This window comes from Sphaeramia orbicularis, chromosome 8 (assembly GCF_902148855.1).
Source record: "Sphaeramia orbicularis chromosome 8, fSphaOr1.1, whole genome shotgun sequence".
In the NCBI taxonomy this organism is placed as follows: Eukaryota; Metazoa; Chordata; class Actinopteri; order Kurtiformes; family Apogonidae; genus Sphaeramia; species Sphaeramia orbicularis.
The window spans coordinates 54,330,304-54,350,205 of NC_043964.1; the positions used below are offsets into that span (position 1 = coordinate 54,330,304).

Sequence of the window (19,902 nt, forward strand, 5' to 3'; positions counted from 1 at the left end):
GTTATTTTTATTTGTTTGTTTGTTTGTTTTTGTTTTTTTCAAAATATAACTTTATTAAATTATTTCAGTGTGTGTATTAGTACTTTTTGAACATTTTGAGCACAATTTCAACAATACCGCAATAATAATGATAACCATGATAATTTTGGTCACAATAACCGTGATATGAAATGTTCATATCGTTACATCCCTAGTGGTAACACACTCTTCTAGTTCTGCTTACGGGTCAAAACACAGTAATGTCCCATCAGAGAGCAACTTTAATGGACTGCCATTCCAACATTTATTTCAATATAAAGTAGCTCCTTGTTTTGGATAATCTCTTATGGTCCAACTAAAGCAAAAATTGATTTAAAAGTAAAAATGTGGGTCATTTAGCAAATAGGGGTGTAAGAATATATCAGTTCTGCAATATATTGCAATATTTAATTTCACAATACTGTATTGATATTAAAAAGTACCGTATCAATATTTTTAGGTATTTATTCAAATGCAGATATTGTGGAGGTTCATTTTTGTTTTTTTGTTTTTATTTTCTTTACTATTATTTAACTCTTTTTTTATTAAATAATGTTAGCTCCTTTGTTGGGATTTCACAAAAATACTGTTCTGATGTTAGTTTTGGTATGTGTGAGATGATGATGAAGGTGGTGGTGGTGATGGTGATGATGATGATGATGATGACGGTCATGGTGGTGGTGATGATAGTGGTGACGGTGATGATGGTGGTGATGATGGTGGTGACGGTGATGATGGTGGTGGTGAAGGTGATGACGGTGGTGGTGGGGATGATGATGATGATGGTGGTGATGGTGGTGATGATGATGATGATGACGGTGGTGATGGTGGTGATGATGGTGGTGGTGGTGACGGTGATGATGGTGGGGGTGGTGATGGTGATGATGGTAGTGATGATGATGATGGTGGGGTTGATGGTGGTGGTGGTGGTGGTGGTGGTGATGATGATGATGGTGGTGATTATGGTGATGATGATGGTGATTATGATGGTGGTGGTCATGATAGTGATGATGGTCATAATGATAATGATGGTGGTGGTGATGGTGGTGGTGGGGTGATGGTATGGTCATCTATCATCTACCCTTTTCATGTATCTCTAACTCCAAAGTACCTTCAACTTTCACTCATGGTTATGGTTTTCACAGAGGAAATGGAAGGCCTATATACAAATGTTAGAGTTCATCTGAGTGAACAGTCCTTGTTTCACTTCATGTGCTCAAGGAAATAATGACTGGAGAACTAAAGGTCAAGGATTTAAATACTGAGGTGATCAGTAAATGTTTGAACAACTACATTTATATTATTGCACATTCTGCTCAGGAATGAAGCAATAGAAGCAAAACCTGGGAGTGAAGTAAGGGACTGAATGTTAAACAGGGAGTAAATAATGAATTAGTTTAGAGAAAAATATTGTACAATGCAGCATTCTGCAGTGAACTGGTAATACACGTCAGTTACACACCTGAGGAAATGTCACCATGGAATAATGGGTAATTAATGATGTCTGACTAACGTACTGGTGTTTTGTTTCTTCTGTCTACAGTAAAGTGTTAAGGAGGAAGTGGGAATCAGCTGTGTGTCTGAACCGCGGTGGTCGTCCAACACATGGCCGACACAGAGGACCCTCTTTAATTCACACACAGTGGAAGGATTGGGGAGGGGCTTCATGAATCTATCACATACCCCAGGTGGGTCTCCTGTCGTACAAAACAGCTGATGTGATGAGGAAGGGAGTGAGAGCGGTTAGTAGGTCTTCAGGTCACTGAGAGGGAGAAACACATGATTGATATGTGAGATGATGATGAGGATGATGATGATGATCAATCAAACAATTAAATTTTATTTATATAGTGCCAAATCATAACAAAAGTTATCTCATGATATACTATTACTACAAATACCAGTACTAACAGTGGATATACTGCTACTACAAATACAAGTATTAACAGTGGATATACTATTACTACAAATACTAGTATTAACAGTGGATGTACTACTACTGCAACTGTTAGTACAAATAATAGAAACCTGTACCATGTATGGAACTATACAGGGTGTATAAAAAATAAATAAATATATATATATATATATATATATATATATATATATATATATATATATATATATATATATACACATTTTGAAAAATTACCCCCAATTCCGCATTTGATAATTTTTGGGATTTTCTTTCATGGACGTCGGTAGGGAGGGGATTGGTGGATATTTGTCCAAATTTACAGACCCAGGTTTTTATGCATGAGTGAGCAGGGACAAATTGTGCAATCCAAGGTAAAACTGATTTCCGTGAAGTAGCGGTGGGATTTAAATCCAATCAAAGGTCATGGGAGGGGCCAATGGGCATCCATCTGGTTTTCCACCAAATTACCAGGTTACAGCATTAACACTTTGGCCACCATGTCAATTTCATTTCTTTACCCATGGCAGCTGTTCCTGCCTTTCAAAGGGAATTCTACTTGTTTAGGCCTGAACATGTCACTTAGGACAGGCCAAGTTAGGGTTAGGGTTAGTGTTAGGGCTAACCCAGTGCCCATCCTACTTGTGGAGATTCTAGGGACCACCAGTAAACCTGCAAATGATGATATGATGATAATGATGAAGGCGATGATGATGGGGAAGGTGATGTGTTGATGAAGATGTGATGAAGGTGATGATGATGGTGAAGGTGATGATGGTGATGTGTTGATGAAGATGTGATGATGATGGTAATGAAGGTGATGATGATGTTGATGTTGACGGTGATGATGATGATGATGACGGTGATGATGACAGTGATGATGATGATGATGACGATGATGATGGTAATGATGATGATGATGATGGTGGTGATGATGACAATTATGATGACAAATGGTGATGATGATGATGATGATGATGACAATGACGATGATAATGATGATTATGATGACGATGATGATGGTGATGATGATGATGACCATTACGATGATGATAATGATGATGATGATAGTGAAGGTGATGTGGCGATGAAGATGTGATGATGATGGTGATGAAGGTGATGATGATGGTGAAGGTGATGATGGTGATGTGTTGATGAAGATGTGATGATAATGGTGATGGCAGTGGTGATGATGATGGTGACGGTGATGATGACCATTACAATGATGATGACGATGATGATGGTGATGATAATGATGAAGGCAATGATGATGGTGAAGGTGATGTATTGATGAAGATGTGATGATGATGGTGATGAAGGTGATGATGATGTTGATGTAGATGATGATGACAATGAAGATGACGGTGATGATGATGATGATGATGGTGATGACAGTGGGGATGATGACGATGATAATGGTGATGATGATGATAACCGTGATGATGACCATTACAATGATGATGATGATGATCATCGTGTGGTCTGATCTATCATCTACCCTTTTCATGGATCTCTAACTCCATAGTACCTTCAGCTTCCTCTTATGGCTGTGGTTTCACAGAGGAAATGGAAGGCCAATATACAAACGTTAGAGTTCATCTGAATGAATTTGTTCAGCTGAGTAGACATGTCAGTTTACGCTGCGTTGCTATAACAACCAGCTGTAAGTATGTGCATGGTGTTGTCCAAACCAGGCCCAACGGTGCTGAGTTGAGGTCAGTAAAGTCGATAGTGTCAGTGGGACTGTGGTGTTCGGGTTATAGCAGAACAAGTGTAAGATCCAAATGTGTTTATTAGACTTCATTTGAAAGAGAACAGCCCCTTGTATATTTATCATGTGGCTAAAACACAACCTAAATAACATCAGTTTAAACATGGCTTTGTTGTAACCTTGACCCACCAGTGTGTGACCTTTGACCTGGTGGATGGAAGACGCTCATGCTGGGTTGAAACCAAAGCCTTTAGGCCACGCTTTGTCACTGTACGATGACAGAGGAGCTTCTTTATTCCATGAATTAGGACTGAACAGTTGTCTTTTTTTTTTTTTTTAACCGATGTGTTTATTGATTTTTAAATTTTTTTTACAACAGTACACAATAACAACTTGCGAACATGGTGGTTCAAAGGTTACAGTCAGCAAGAGTATGAGTCCACAAAAGTCCATTCACAAGATATAAGAAAAAAGTAGAGAAGTCCATGTATGTAAAATAGGTATATAGATATGCAGAGGTTCTAGCTATTTCTCTCCAGGTTCAGTCATTAGTAGGGGTGTAAGAAAATATCGGTTCCGCAATATATCGCAATATTTAATTTCACAATACTGTATCAATATTAAAAAGTACTGTATTGATATTTTTAGGTATTTATTCAAATGGAGATATTGTGGAGGTTCTTGTTTTTGTTTTTTATTATTTTTGGGGAGTCCTGCAAGCTCTTTTATTTCTATGTTCATATGGGTATTTTGCTCTGTTTGTACTAAAAAAGTACTATTGTGATATTGCAGGTCATGCATGTAGTTTTTTTAAACTGATAACACTGTTTTGTTAAACAATGGTTATCTCCATCATTCTAAAAGCACTTTTTATTGTCTGAAAGAGGCAGATGTTTGTTCCTTTATTGGGAATAATGTTATGATGTTGGACGACTCAGGGACTGTGCACTTGGCATTCTTTTCACAACTAATAGTATATTAACATTTAAATGGGATCTTAAACTGTAATGTCTGTAAAACATAAATTTATTTATTTATTTATTATTATTTCTTTAAAAAATTCATTTTTACAGAGAAAAGTTTGGTGATAAAGTTGTAAATCCTGTTCTGATAAAATAAAAATTTGTTTAGTATTAGTGCAAATTTCTGGTATGATTAAATTTTTCCAGGAAACAGTCTCTTAGAAGAAGAAACAAAACAAAGTAAAAATATTGCTGCGTTAACAGTATTGTGATATATCGCGATATATCGTACCGTGGCCCTAGTATTGTGATTTGTATCGTATCACCAGATTCTTGCCAATACACAGCCCTATTCATTAGGTGTGATAAATCATTATTCTCAAGATATTGTATGAAGCGGAACAATATTTTGAGTGCTGTTAGCTGACAGGTCAGTTCCCAGCACATGTTTGTGTTATTCCAGTGGATGGACGTCACTCAGTAGACACATCGGACAGAAAATTAGAACAAAACACTGTTGGACCAAACTGTCAGATCCGGACTCGAGACTTAATTATAGGGTAGGAGATGTTTTCCTGGAGCATTTTTGACTATATTGCTTAAAATCCCTTTCACACTCCAATTACAACCAATTAATTAAATGCTCTAACACAAAAATTAAAAAATGTATTCACCTGTGGAATGGACAGGACTGAAAAAAACACCATCCAATCATTTTAACTGGCCCATCCAAATGATTGAACGGTGATATGTCTATCAAACTCAACTGCCATTTGTCCCTCCCCCCTCTTCGAGTACAATTAATAAAATGGAGGCGTGGCTTCGGGGGGGAAGTCTGAAGAAAGGGTTTGGACTTTTGAATTATATATTTTCAAAATGGAGCTACTCGAATATTTTTTCCAGGATCTCCTACCCCACCTTTAATCAACTGTCTTTAATCTGTAGATCTGTTTTGACAGTTCAAAGTAATAAATGAAATGTGATTATTTGTCATTCATCTCTAGTTATTATGTCCATTTATAAGCTGCTGTTTAGTCGACAGTAGTGGCTTTTCCATCGGACATCTGCACAAACTTTACCAGTATTTACTAAATGTCCAAAAAACAGAAGTGTGAAATTTTTCCATTAAATCACAAATGCAATGATTTGTTCATTTATTATTGTGAGATGATACAAGAAGCCATTCCATAAACATGGTGATGGACATAAATATGGTGTTGATTTACAGATATATTCATTTTTCTTATTTATTACCCCTCTATCTCCTACTAAATTCTAAAATAATTCGTTTCCTGGTGTGTCCACACATAAAGCACCATGTTTCTTTTAGAACTCTTCTTCTCTTTTGTACCATCTGTGAACATACGTTTCTTTATTCATGTGAGTCTAGTTGTGGAAAAAGGTCTTTCCATTGCAGTTTTGCGTTATATACCAATTTCGCTACGCCCCAAAAAACACTTCTACTGTATATTACCCCTCTATCTCCTTCTAAATTATAAACTGATGTGGTTTCCTGGTGTGTCCACACGTACCCACACATGTTTCTTCTTCTTCTTCTCATGTTGTAACATATGTCAACATCTGTTTTTTTAATTCACCTGACTCTAGTTGTGAAAAAAGGTCTTTCCATTGCAGTTTTGCATGATATACTATTTGCCTGAAAAACCACCTTTTGCCATGGCAAAAACTTCTAATGGAAAAATGAGACTTTTGGCGAAATTGTCGTTTTTCCATTAGGTAAATTTTTATGAGCAAGTTATACTTGCACAATTTGAGGGTCAATGGAAAAGAGACTTGTGTTATTTGTAGTTCTGCTTAAAAACATTGTCTCTATTATCAGGATTTGTCAGTAATTGCTTTTCCATTGGACATGTGCGCAAAACTTTACCGATATTTACTAAATGTCGAAAAAATGGAAGTGTGTAATATCGGTTTTTCCATTAAATCACAAATGTGATAATTTGTTTATTTATTATCGTGAGATGACACGAGAAGTCATTCCATAAACATGGCGACGAACATAAATCTGGTGTTGATTTACAGATATATTCATTCTTCTTCTATATTCCCCCTCTATCTCCTACTAAAATGATTGGGTTTCCTGGTGTGTCCACACATACCGACACATGTTTCTTCTTCTTTTTCTCTTGTTGTAACATACGTCAACATCTGGTTTTGTAATTCACCTGACTCTAGTTGCGAAAAAGGTCTTTCCATTGCAGTTTTGCGTGATATACCATTTGTGCTACGGCCAAAAATCCACCTCTTGCCAATGCAAAAACTTTTAATGGAAAAATGAGACTTTTGGCAAAATTGCTGTCTTTCCATTAGGTAAATTTTTATGCGCAAGTTATATTTGCGCAATTTGAGGGTCAGTGGAAAAGCGACGAGTGTCATTTGTAGTTCTGCTTAAAAGCATTGTCTCTATTGTCAGGATTTGTCAGTGGCAGCTCAACACACCATCTTCATTTCCGGCATCATTAGAATCAAAATGATAATCCTTAAAAAAATCATTCTTAATACCTAAATGCCAGCTACATTTTCAGAACTCAGGAGGAAAGTATCCAGGAAATTAGTCACAAAGGACAAGACAAAGTGTCACTGAATTCTTTTGCACTGATTCATGTAGGAGAGTGTCATTTCCATCCAAGCCTGAGGAATGAAAAACTGTCAGTAACACTGTCAAAAAAAAACAGTCTAACAGTGTTATTACAAGTGTGACAGATTCTTAGATATGCATTCTATTGTGATCATAATTGTTTGGATGGGCCTGATTTGAGAGGCATGTTCCACCTGTTAAAATCTTGACATTTTTGAGTAATGACACATTTAAAAGCATCTCTGCTTTGTGTTTGCATATTGACTGTATTTGGAAATCCGTAAATACAGGCGTTAACATCCATTAAAAGGATCTGCCCTCAGGAGGATTTCAACGTTTTGCTGTCTGTTTAATTTGATGTAAAGTGATCGTTTCTGTTCAGTTTGTCGTTTCATGTTTGGTTGCGTGTTGCGCTGTTCTGGAACATTACTGAAGTAGTTGTTGACTATGGATCGGTTACAAAAATACGTAATCTGACTGAGTTCAATGACTGTAAGTGTGTTCAACTCGACAGTGGTTCGGTTTGAATGGAACTGACACCATGAAGACGTCCCTTCAGCTCTAACAGACTCTACTGGCTTATAGGCAGATTTTTAAAGACGGTAACCAGTGTTTTGCAGTGAATGTATTTGCGACTCTTTGCACTGACGTCTCTCAGTGATCGGAGAAGAGCAGCAGTTCATTTAATCCAAGAATCGGTGGCTGAGATAGTGATGAACAGATGGAGCTAACAGGCAGTTCATCCAGCTGTTCTGTTTGACGGGGAATGTCTTTGTCTTTTCTTTGGCTGTGGACGACTAATGACTATATTTATTTAACAAAATACAGCTGTGTGGGGCTGTACGCTTACTTTTTAGGTGGTAGCAAAGGTGCTAACAAGTTACAAATTTTAGTAGCGCAAAGAAAAATGTAGTAGCACACACAGTTGGACAATTAGTTAACATGTTTTTTGGCTAAATTTATTTGATACTAGGGATGTAACGATCACCGGTATAATGATAAACCGCGGTAAAATTCCTGAAGGTTAGTATTACCGTTTAAATTGTAATTATCATGATAACCGTGTTTGATTACCACATCTTGAAAGAGAGAGAGAATCTATCTATCTATCTGAAACTAAAACAACTCAAACTTGATATGGAAATAGTCAAACAATGGCCATAAGGTGTCATCTTTAATGCACATTTGTATGTTTGATGTTTACATGTTAATATTTGAATGTTTCTGCCAACAGAAAGTACATTATGCCTATTATTTTATTTTTATATATATATATATATATATATATATGTATTTTCAAAATACAACTTGGTTAAATTGTTTCATTGTGTGTATTAGTACTTTTTGAACATTTCGAGCACATTTCAACAATACCGTGATAATAATGGTAAACGTGATAATTTTGGTCACAATAACCGTAATATGAAATTTTCTTATCGTTACATCCCTATTTGAAACTGATCAGAAATTCTAACAATGTTGAACAACAATCAAACTGATTCTTTAACCTTTATTTTTCCTCCACCTGAACACAAAAGGATGAATTTAAACATTTTTAAATATGAAAAATCAACTACTATATTTTCTAGGGATGCACCAATACCACTTTTTTCCAGAGCGAGTACAAGTACAGGTACTTACATTTGAGTACTTGCCGATGCTGAGTACCGATACTAGTACTAAATAATTCCATTCCAGTTGTTAGTTCCTTTTGTAAATGTGCTTTATTGTCGTTGTCATTAGTCTGACTGGAACAAAGTGCTGCTACTGACATTTAATGTGTTGGAATGAGCGTTTGTCAATTAATCCACCAGGTGGCGCCGCTCTGAATTAACCATACTGAACAAATACCACAAAGAAGAGTAAAGTTTTTTGAGAAGAAGAAAGTCAGTAATAATAAACCTGTAGACGACAGAGGTAACACTACTGTGATACTAATGTTGATACTGATGAGGGTAGTTGTCATAAATATGACAGTAGTTTTTCACTAACTCACACAGTTGCTCTTCAAAAAGATCCACTACAGTTCCTGGTGGTATGCCCACAGCACAGGCTCTCACGCCTGTGCTGTGGGCGTCAACCTAACTTGAAACAGTGTTTTTCAACCGTGGGGTCGCATGGAATTCATATGGGGTTGCCTGAAATTTCTAGTAATTGATTAAAACAAAAATCAAAACGTACTAATAACAAATCTATGTTGAGTTGACAGAGACAATTCCAGTCCATAGCAGACAAACTGTGAGTCTGAAACTGCAGCACTGTGGTTCTGTTTCTGTCAAATGTTCACTGTGGTCAGTTTCAGATGCTGCAGCTCTTTCATAATTCATAGTTTCAGTTCTTGCTTGTTCAGTACTAATTGTCCTCCTTGTAAATCCAAACTGGACTGACTGTACATATCCTGACCAAGGAAAACCCAGTTCTCCCTTTGTGTAGTAATCTACACCTGGATTTACTGCCTCCGTCCACAATAATTTTCATTATATAGACTAAATGTCCTCTAACATTAACCTGTATTTGAAACATAGTATAGAAAACTATTACAGGATCTAAAACCAGTGTTGGGAATAACGGCGTTAAAATTAGCGGTGTTACTAATGCTGTTATTGTTTTCCAGTAACGGGTAATCTAATGAATTGCTGTTTGAAATGTTACAACGCCGTTACCATTATCAGCAGTTAGGGATGTAACGATATGAACATTTCATATCACGGTTATTGTGACCAAAATTATCACGGTTATCATTATTATCACGGTATTGTTAAAATTGTGCTCAAAATGTTCAAAAAGTACTAATACACACAGAGAAATAATTTAACCAAGTTGTATTTAAAAAATAAATAAAATAAAATAAAATTATATGCACAATGTACTTTCTGTTGCAGAAACATTCAAAAATGAACTCTTAGTGGTCTGAGCCTATTTTGTCCGTTTTTCAGTCCTTTTGATTTTGCCTTTATATACTATATAAACAAATGTTTACTATACACATGTTTGGGATCTGTTTTTTCAGCACAACTTCATCTGTATCATCTGTCTGTTTTTTCACTTTAACCTACTATATCCAAATAAAAGGACAGAAAACAAAAAAAATATATAAAATCCAATTTGAAAAATGTATGTAATTTATTGCATAAATAACACACAGATGCTTAACGAACCTTTTCAAAGACTTTAAAAGTGAATATTGGTTCCAAATATTATGTATATAACATTAAAATTGTAATAAATTAAAACTATACTCAAATATTTGACATAAAAGCAGATCTTTACATAGGCATTTTCTCCTCTAAAAGTGCAGCAATCAAACACGGTTATCATGATAATTAGAATTTAAGCGGTAACACTAACCATCTGCAATTTTACCACGGTTTATCGTTATACCGGTAATCGTTACATCCCTACCAGCAGTGAAATGTGGTGCGTTACAATGCACTTATATCGAACAGCTGTTATCCGTCCTGACTCGCTCAGCCAGGCACGAGAGGTGTGACGTTCGCGGACGAGTCGAGTCTTTTGAACGGCTCTTTTTCAGTGAACGATAAGAACCAATTTGTTGCGAGCTGTTCGTTTATGAGTCGTTCTTCTATTCAAATCGCCCACACTGCCTTCATGCTTCACCTGTGTGTCCATGAGTCTGAGTTGTCCACGCTGCCTTCACCTGAACAACTAATGACATCTACGAGTTTGAGTTGTCCGAAGCACACCCCATTCACTTGAACGCAGCTTTGCAGCTAATTTATGGGAGGAGTTATCAGTGAGAGTCCGACTGACTGGACTGAAGACATTTACTGCTGTTATCAGGGAGGAGCAACTGAAAAAAGTGGAGGTGAGGGATTAACTGGAGGAGCATCTTCTTCCTATAGATGCAGATATACATTTATGTGGTGGAAAAGCCGGGCCCTGGTGGACCCTGGTGGACCCCATCCTCACCACAGTTATGGTCTGCAGTACCTGTCTGCTGTTCTACTCTGTGCAGCTGGCCAGTGAAACATGCTCAAAAATCAGTTTCCTTTTACATATTTGAAGGTTTTTCAAAGAAGTAACACAATAGTTACTTTCCCTGGTAATTAATTACATTTATGAAGGAGTTACTAATTCAGTTACTTTTTTGGGAAAGTAACTGGTAACTATAATTAATTTTTAAAAGTAATTTGCCTAACGCTGTCTAAAACAAATTAATTTTAGCAAAAAAAGAAACACTCTGTTTTGAATGTGTGGGGCTGACAGAAGTTTGTGATGTTAAAATAGGGTCAGGAGTCAAAAAAGGTTGGAACCACTGCTCTTGTGTGATTGGTTTGGTGTGGCGCTATTTTTTTATGATTGGCTGTTCTTACGTATGTCTGTCAAAACATGGACGAAGGAATTCTATCGAAATTGTATCGAGCATGTCTCATATTTCTATCACGGAAAAGTTATTTCACGATATATATTGTTATCGTTTTATCGCCCAGCCCTAGATGTAGGTAAAATGGTTGAACACAAAAGTTCAGCTTTTGTTTTGTTTCGTCTTCCAGTATCTGTGTTTGGTCTGTTCTGGTTAGTGGTGACAGACAGTGGATAGCAGATCAGTACACACACACACACACACACACACACACACACACACACAGTCCAGACACCTGTACAGCCTCTTCAGGTGATTTTTGACAGGCACATTTCAGACATGCCTCAGGGTGACTGGTTGAGTGACTGGCTGTAACTTGGTTGTCATGGATACAGATATAGTACATAACACACACACACAGACAGCAGTGTGACTCCAGGGGTTGATGCGCCTCAAATAGAAACGCAGAGATGAGTCATCCGCTGAGCTACTGCAGTACACACACACACACACACACACACACACACCTTTAACAGATGTATTTAGTATGTGAGACCACTGAGACATCCGACATGTTGCCTGGTCAGTCTCACCTTCCTTTGTTTCTTTTCCTGCCAAAGTGACTTTAAAAAGATGCTGTTTCCAACACAGAGCGAGTCTTCAATAAATAATGATGGTATTGGATAATAGAGAAGCAGCTTCAGCAGCTTCAGCAGCTTCAGCCTGTGTAAAGCTAGATTCAGTCTATATTCTGTGGTCCTTCTCTGTGTTTCTACTTGTGAGTCATACTGAGGCATCCCTAAACCTGCATAAGGACACAGTACTGTTTACACAGGAGGAGGAGGAGGAGGAGGAGGAGATGAAGGTGATGAGGAGGAGGTGGGATGAAGGACATGACACAAGGATTTAATTGAATTATAATGATCTGTCCTCACATCAGTCCAGTGATGACAAGTCAGCGCCGTCTTCCAAATTAATTATTAGACCAGACTTGAACTGGTCCATTGAATCTGCTCCAGTCGATTGAAGATTGTTTTTTATCATGTATCCATTTGTCAAAAAGCAAATCTGATCCATCTCATAACTGTTCAAATGCTGCAACCCCTTCCTTAAAGCACAGCCTGAGTACTGAACTGCTGAATGGAACAAACAAATCCTATAAATAGCAGCCAGCACTTTCAATTAATCATATCCACAGTGACAGTGAAGTGAGTGGAGCTGCTTCTGCTTTTAAACAGACATTTCTCTGCTTGTCCGTGGACATTTCCCCTCACAAAATACAGGCAGACTATTTTAGATAGATTTCAGTTGGAATGTAACTTTATTTGATGCTAATTTGAAGTGTCCAACTGTTGTATTTCCACATATTTGCGTTGGTATTTGTTGGCCTTATGCTGTATTCACGCCACGTCGATAATTAACGGTTTCTCATTCGTAAGTTGTGTCCACGTTAACGTCCCAGCTGCCATTTTACTCAGGAAGTCTGTGTTTTATATAGTGTATGTCAGTGTCCCACGTCAGACATTATTGTTGTCATGGTTAGAAAAATAATCCACTTAAAATATTAGAAATTGGTTTTGTTACATATTATACATGTGGCATATTATTTAGGAAATAGAAACAGTAGTTTGTGAATAGGGTTGTGTATTGGCAAGAATCTGGCGATACAATACAAATCACAATACTAGGATCACAATATGATATATCGTGATATATCATGATACTGTTAACAAAGCGATATTTTTTGTTTTGTTTCTTTTTTTAAAAGATTATTCCCTGGAAAAATTTATAGTTAAGCATTTGGATAAATAAAGGTTTAACATGCAGCTTTACCAGTACAACCCCCCCCCCCCCAAATAAATAAATAAATAATGTTTTACAGACATTACAGTTTAAGATCCTGCTTAAATGTTTGTATTCTATTGCGAAAAGAATACATAGTGTTCAGTCCCTGAATCATCCAACATCATAACATTATTTTTGTGCATTCCCAATAAATAAAAAAAAACAAAAAAAAACATTTGCCTCTTTCAAACAGTAAAAAGTAATTTTAAGATGCTTGAATTATCCCTTTAAATTTTAACAAAACAGCATTTTCAATTTCAAAAAAATTACATTTATGACCCGCAATATCACAATATTACTTTTGTAGTATAAAAACAACAGAACAAAATACCCATGTGAATATAAAAACAGCTTGAAAAATAAAAAAACAAAAATTAACCTCCTCCATGTCTGCATTTGAATAAATACCTAAAAATATCGATACAGTACTTTTTAATATTGATATAGTATCTTGAAGTGAAATATCGTAATGTATTGCGATACCAAAATTATCTTACACCCCTGTTTGTGAAAGATATTACTTTTTGCATCATATTTGTTTGCAGTAGTTTTGAATCATTTTGTTCCTAAATGGTCCTTTTCTAGGCAATGTGAGCACTATTAATTTCTATTTATTTATTTGATAGTTATTTTTTATTGAATTTTTTACAGCAGTGGTTCAAAAAAATGTCTAAACAATAGGAATTGTTTTTATCCAGAACAGAAAATTTACAAAACACACATACAGCAAAAAAAGACAAAAACAAACAAACAAAAACAAAACATCACAAAGCAAGCCACCTGTCATCCTGGACAAATGTAACACAGTTTGTAAGACGCAAACTTACACTTAAACATAGGTATTAAATATCACAGAGAGAAGAAGGAAAAGAAGAAGAAGAAAAAAAGCACTATTTATTATTATTATTATTACTATTATTATTATTGTTGTTGTTGTTATTGCACATGGGGGTTAGGGTTTGACTCAGGGTTTTATCTGTTTTTATTTGGTATTATTTCCCTTATTGGATGTGTCCTTTGGGAAAGAAAAACACAACTGTTTCCTAATACATACCCTCAGATATTGTGGCTCTTACCAATAAACTAGGTTTCACACAGTGTGGCTTTGTCGACTGCCAAGTAGGCTTTATTAGCTGTAAAGCATCACTCAGTTCGACACATTTATGCCGTGCTTGGTGCAAAGACCGTTTTCAGCTTATGTTGTAAGACAGCGGAAGGTTATAAATGTCCTGTAATATAATGACAAATGTGTTTACGATGTTATTAGTGATAAATAGTCATATTATTACATAGTGAAGGATTAAGCCTGAGTAATAAAACAATAATGATAATCATAGTAATATCACATTTTGTTATATTGTGTTAACTCTCTGTGTAGATCAGCAGCTGTGCTTTTTGCTTTTTTCTGTTTCAGTTAATAGTAAGTGTTTGTATTGAGGGTCACTGTGAATTAAAACACGGCCTCACAGCAACAAGAGCTTGATTCCCAGTTGGACCAGGGCCTTTCTGGGGTTTCTCGATGTCCTGTCAAACACATGTATGCTAGGTTAACTCTCCTGTCGGTCCCCGTTGTTGTGCTGAATTCTACTCCCTGCTGAAAACTGCTGCCCCTTCCTAAAGTCAGCCACCGAGAGGACGATGTGCACCAAACTCACCCTGTCACAACTTGCTGAGAAATGCTCCCTGCTCACCCTGGCTCATTAATTTTTCTCCTTTCTGACTGAAGGGTATGAAATGAATTGTGAATTGTTCAACCTCTTAACACCATTATAGCTATGTAGCAATTAAGTAATTAATAATATTGTAAGATATTGCAGTTATGTTTTTTATCTGTTTAATATTAAAGAATGTAAAAACTGTAAGGTATATAAAACCAGCAAAGTTCAATCTTAGATACACAACACAAAAATTATATAACAATTAGGGCTGAACTATATGGACAAAATTTCATATCTCGATATTCATGCCAGATATCTCGATATCGATACTATACGATATGACTACGGGTTCGGTGAAAAACCAAGCATTTTTCAGAAAAATATAAACATCATAATACAAAAGAATGTGGAAAGTGCATTTTTATTTATAAGAACTCCCTGCCAGTCATCAACATTAACGTTGCAATCGTAAAAATGAAATTTGTTGTGACTTCCAGAGCTGCACATGCAGGGTGAGCGCGGGGGAAATCTATATCGTTTATATCGTTGCTTTTTCAATATTAGTATCCTGAATGTTCATATCTAGATATAGATACGATAACAATATATCTTTCAGCCCTAATAACAATTTAAAAAAAACAAACAAAAAAAAAAACAACTACATCACCTGCTGCAGGGGATGCAGTCTTCAGCAGGGACCAGACTTTGGCACCAGATCCTTCTGAAACCTGCCTCTTCCATCAGAATAAGCTTATGAAGCCAAAGGAGTGAAGTGACTTCAGCAGCTTCTATTTGGAGCTGTTCTGGTGTGGCAGGGTGAGTTTGGTGCACGCTGGCCTCTTCATGGCTGACTTAGGAAGGGGGAGCTGTTTTCAGCAGCTGCTGCACCATGCAGTTTTTGGCAGGGAGTAGAACTGGGCACAACACCCTTGGGCACCTTCAGTGGTGTTTGTAGTAGGATGGGTGGAATGCATTCCAATGGGTCAAATGCATTTCATTGTCCCCCCTGGAGACAATAAAGAAGATAAAGAAAATAGGTGTTTTTTTTTTTTTTTTTTGGTGGGGGCGTAGGGTGGGGTGCAGTCCATAACTAACCTAACAAACGCTGGCATGAAACAAAAATGAAACTTTACATACTTTCACCGTCCAACTCTCTGGTTCTATTCTTCTACTATCCAGCGGGTCTTGCATGAAATTTTCACCCCTTCTAACCTGTATCCACTGGACACACAAATGCTGGGCCCCATGAATTTGTCACCCCCCCGCCCCCCCCCTTTAGGGTGCCTCAGAGCATGGGTACATTTGTGAATTCTGAGACTGCGACAGTAGGGTTCAGGTGAACGTTAGTGTCAGTGATGAAGGAGATAGGAGGAAGAAAACTGACACAACCCCCCACCCCCCACCCCACCCCTGTGGATGAAATTCATTGAGCAGAAGTAGGGATGTAAAAACCAGAGAGGGGGTTGATCCCCCCCCCCCCCCCAACAAATCGCACCCTGGATATAGTGATATACAAATAACTGTCTGGTTTGTCCAGTGTTCAGTCACCACCAAAAATCAACCTTTTAGTTTGACTGATGTTAATGATTTAACATCATTGTCCGTTTTGACTGATTTGTGAATATTTACTGTGATATCCATGATGTTTGGCCTTCTAGCTCAGCCCTCATTAATATTAATAATTGTCTTATTAGGGCATTAAATGTCCTTATTACTTAACTAAGGTCGTTATTACTATAGTACAGTAGTAATGACTGTAACCCCAGAGGACACCATCAGTCCAAGGCTTAAACTATGACCTCCACCTACAAACACAGAAGAGGAGGTCACAGCCCCGCCTCCCACCCTGATTGACAGGTGATCTCTGGGAAGTGTTCTGCAAAAACATGACAGCGCCCAGCCCCCCACCCCACCCCCACCCAGAGCTGTAGACTTACTGCTCTCCCTCCGTCTATTTTTATCCATAGCTCCTCCTCCTCCTCCCTGGCAGGTTATTTTCAGCTCTACTCCCTCCATCAACCCCCATCGATGTTAGTAAATGTCTCCTCTCCTCTCCTCTCCTCTCCTCTCCTCTCCTCTCCTCTCCTCTCCTCTCCTCTCCTCTCCTCTCCTCTCCTCTCCTCTCCTCTCCTCTCCTCTCTTCTCTTCTCTTCTCTTCTCCTCTCCTTCTCTTCTCTTCTCTTCTCCTCTTCTCCTCTCCTCTCCTCTCCTCCTCTCCTCTGTCCATATTTATCTTCTTTAAAGACCTCCGCTCTAACCTCATGCATCCCACATGAATAAGTGAAGGTGAATGGAATCATGGGTATTTAATGGCTGTTCTCGTCACCTCTCTTTCCCTCGTGCTGAAATAAAAACATGCTTGTTGTTGACTTTCTCTTCATCCGTCTAACTTCATTTCCACCCAGTGATCTACTTTCACCCTCTCTCTCTCTCCCTCCCTCTCTCTCTTTCTCTCTCTCTCTCTCTGCTCACTCGCCCATCGTTCATTCAGCAGCTGAAAGAGCGTCACAGACACACTTCGGCGTACACACACACACACAGACACACACACATACACACACACACTCCTCCTCCTTCTACTGCCGTCGACTCTCAGACAGTGAATATTAGCTGTAGTCTGACCAGCCGATGGTTCAGATGGTTCATTTCCTCTCTGCTTTTTTAAACATGTATATTTACATGGAGGGATAAGAGGACAGTATCTGCTCCCCAGCTCTTCTGTTTTTTTTTTTTTTGTTTGTTTGTTTTGTTTTTTTTTTCTGGGAGGACTCCTTAACTCCCCAGCCTTCCTCGTCTTATATTTTTTGATCATCCTCGACTCTCTTTCTCTCTCTCTCTCTGTCATTCTCTCAGCGCTTCATTCTAATTTTGGAATCATGGAACCTCGGGGAGCGCTCTCCCAAAGCTATTTACGTCCTCGCCTCTCCTCCTCCTCCTCCTCCTCCTCCTCTTCTCCTTCTCCTTCTTCTCCTCTCCCTCTTGTCGGGCAGGAGGAGAACAGTGTGAGGATCCTTTGATGCATGGGGGGAGTTCACCTTCTCCTGGTCTCTGTGTTGCTTTCAGCTGTAGTTTCTGTGGTTTCTCTGAACAAACAGGGAGCCGATGCTTTCGTTCGCTCGGTGAACGGACACACGGCACCTTAAAGGCTTTAAAACCTGTGAGATTTAATTCATTTCCACTGGATTTGAGAGTGGCAACGGGAACTAACTTTTTCTTTCACTGTGACTGGTCATTGTTCAAACATATGTCGGGACTCCAGCTGATGATTACAAACACCACCTGAGGGGGACTCCTTTGGTCATTAACAGGACGGATCTGCTTCCATTGGTCAACCACACACACAGAGGTGGATTCATTTGTCAAGCAGAGGGACGTTTTTGCAGCTCAAGTGCAACATTAGAAGAATATTTAGTCCTAAGTGTCATTGACAGGTCCTTCATCACAGACGGCTTCAGATAAACCCAGAGGACCACACTGAGGATTACACAACACACACAAACCCCTCCAGCAAGTTTTCTTTGCAGATTTCTACATGAATTTCTTGCTCCTTTTTCTATAGATTTTTGCACAGAAAACCTTTACCAGTTTCGTCAGATACTAGTCAGGCTGCCCCCCCTCCAAACCGAAGCCATGCCAGTGCTTCCGAACACAAACTGACCCCCTGCTGTTTCTGTCCAACCTGAGCCGGTCCTGGTCTGGGTATGCTGTTGCATCCCACCGTGTCAGGATTGTGCGCCATGTTGCAGACCATCTATGAGACTGAGTCCTGCTTTTCCTCCACCGGCGCAGACAACCACCAGCCTCTGGAGCTGCTGAGCAGCAGCAGGGGCTCCGGCGCTGCCATGCCCACAGCCGGTGAGTCATCTTTGGGAGAACGGAGCAGAGGTGGGGGGGGGGGGGGGGGGGCTGGGGGGGGGCTGGGCTGGAGGTCTGACAGGGAATCAGAGATTATTGGGTGCAGGGGTTTCAGCAGTGCACAGGTAGAGTAAGTGGATATATTTACATCCCATAAACTGAATATATGGTTTAGAAGAAGCTGTTGTGACCGGTGTGGTGTTGCATTGGATTAGTACTCCGTTATTTTATTACATTTCACCAGGACTGCCCTGGGTGCACGCTGCACTTTATAGAAGAACTGCAACTAGTTTGACTTTGGAAAAAAAAGCAGTTTTACAACAAAACAAATGCCTTGTTCCTTGGAAATTAGTTGTTTTTTCATCCAAAAATCTATTTAAAATCATCCTAGTAAGACACTTCATTTATTAGCTGTTAAATTTTACAGTGGTTTGTATAATCTGACATCAGAGGAATCAGATTATTGGATATTTTAGGAGTGAAATCTCTGCACACCTCCTCAGTTTTAAAATATGGTCCTTCTCAGTACCTGTGTTTTTGTTGTAATGAACTCAGCGTCCTTAAATGTTAGTCGTCTTTTCTACTTTGACAGCTTTTGCTCTTTCTGTGGCAGAAATCTAACCCAGCGAAATGTGGTTACCCATTTGGAGCATTGTCTTGTTTTTTCTTGATTCAAGACAATTTATTTAATTAATTTATTTTAGTTTAGTTCATGAAGTTTTAGTTTCTTTCTACCACGTTTTTGCACCTAAATTGTACGTAGTATTTTGAATTTCTACTTTTTTCACCTTTCAAGGCCCTGTTCCTTCATTTTACAATTTAGCTTTTGTTCTTAGTTGTTATCACTATATTTTATCTGTGATGTACACAACACTATGCAAAGTCTAATGCATCTGTTTTTACCAAGTGGAACTACATAAATAATATTGTTGTTTTCCTGCATAAAAAGTCCACATTAATGAATGAGTGTCTTTGTAGGATTCCATTCATGACACTATAAATTACAGAATGCAAC

The 19,902-nt window shown here is 38.2% G+C and overlaps 1 protein-coding gene across 4 annotated transcripts in view; it reads left to right on the forward strand.

Annotated features, from left to right (window-relative positions):
* The window catches only part of hdac5 (histone deacetylase 5), an 80,763-nt gene that overhangs the window by 12,489 nt on the left and 48,372 nt on the right, over positions 1 to 19,902 (forward strand). Inside the window, exon 2 of one of the 4 annotated variants that reach the window (XM_030140363.1) lies at positions 1,562 to 1,706. The exons of 1 other annotated variant lie outside the window; for it this stretch is intronic. In XM_030140363.1, the coding sequence (XP_029996223.1) occupies positions 1,685 to 1,706 (22 nt within the window). In that variant the 5' untranslated portion in view covers positions 1,562 to 1,684. Of the gene's footprint in view, positions 1 to 1,561; positions 1,707 to 17,569; positions 18,888 to 19,902 lie in introns of those variants that run through there. 2 more of the 4 variants (XM_030140361.1, XM_030140362.1) reach the window with 2 other exon arrangements.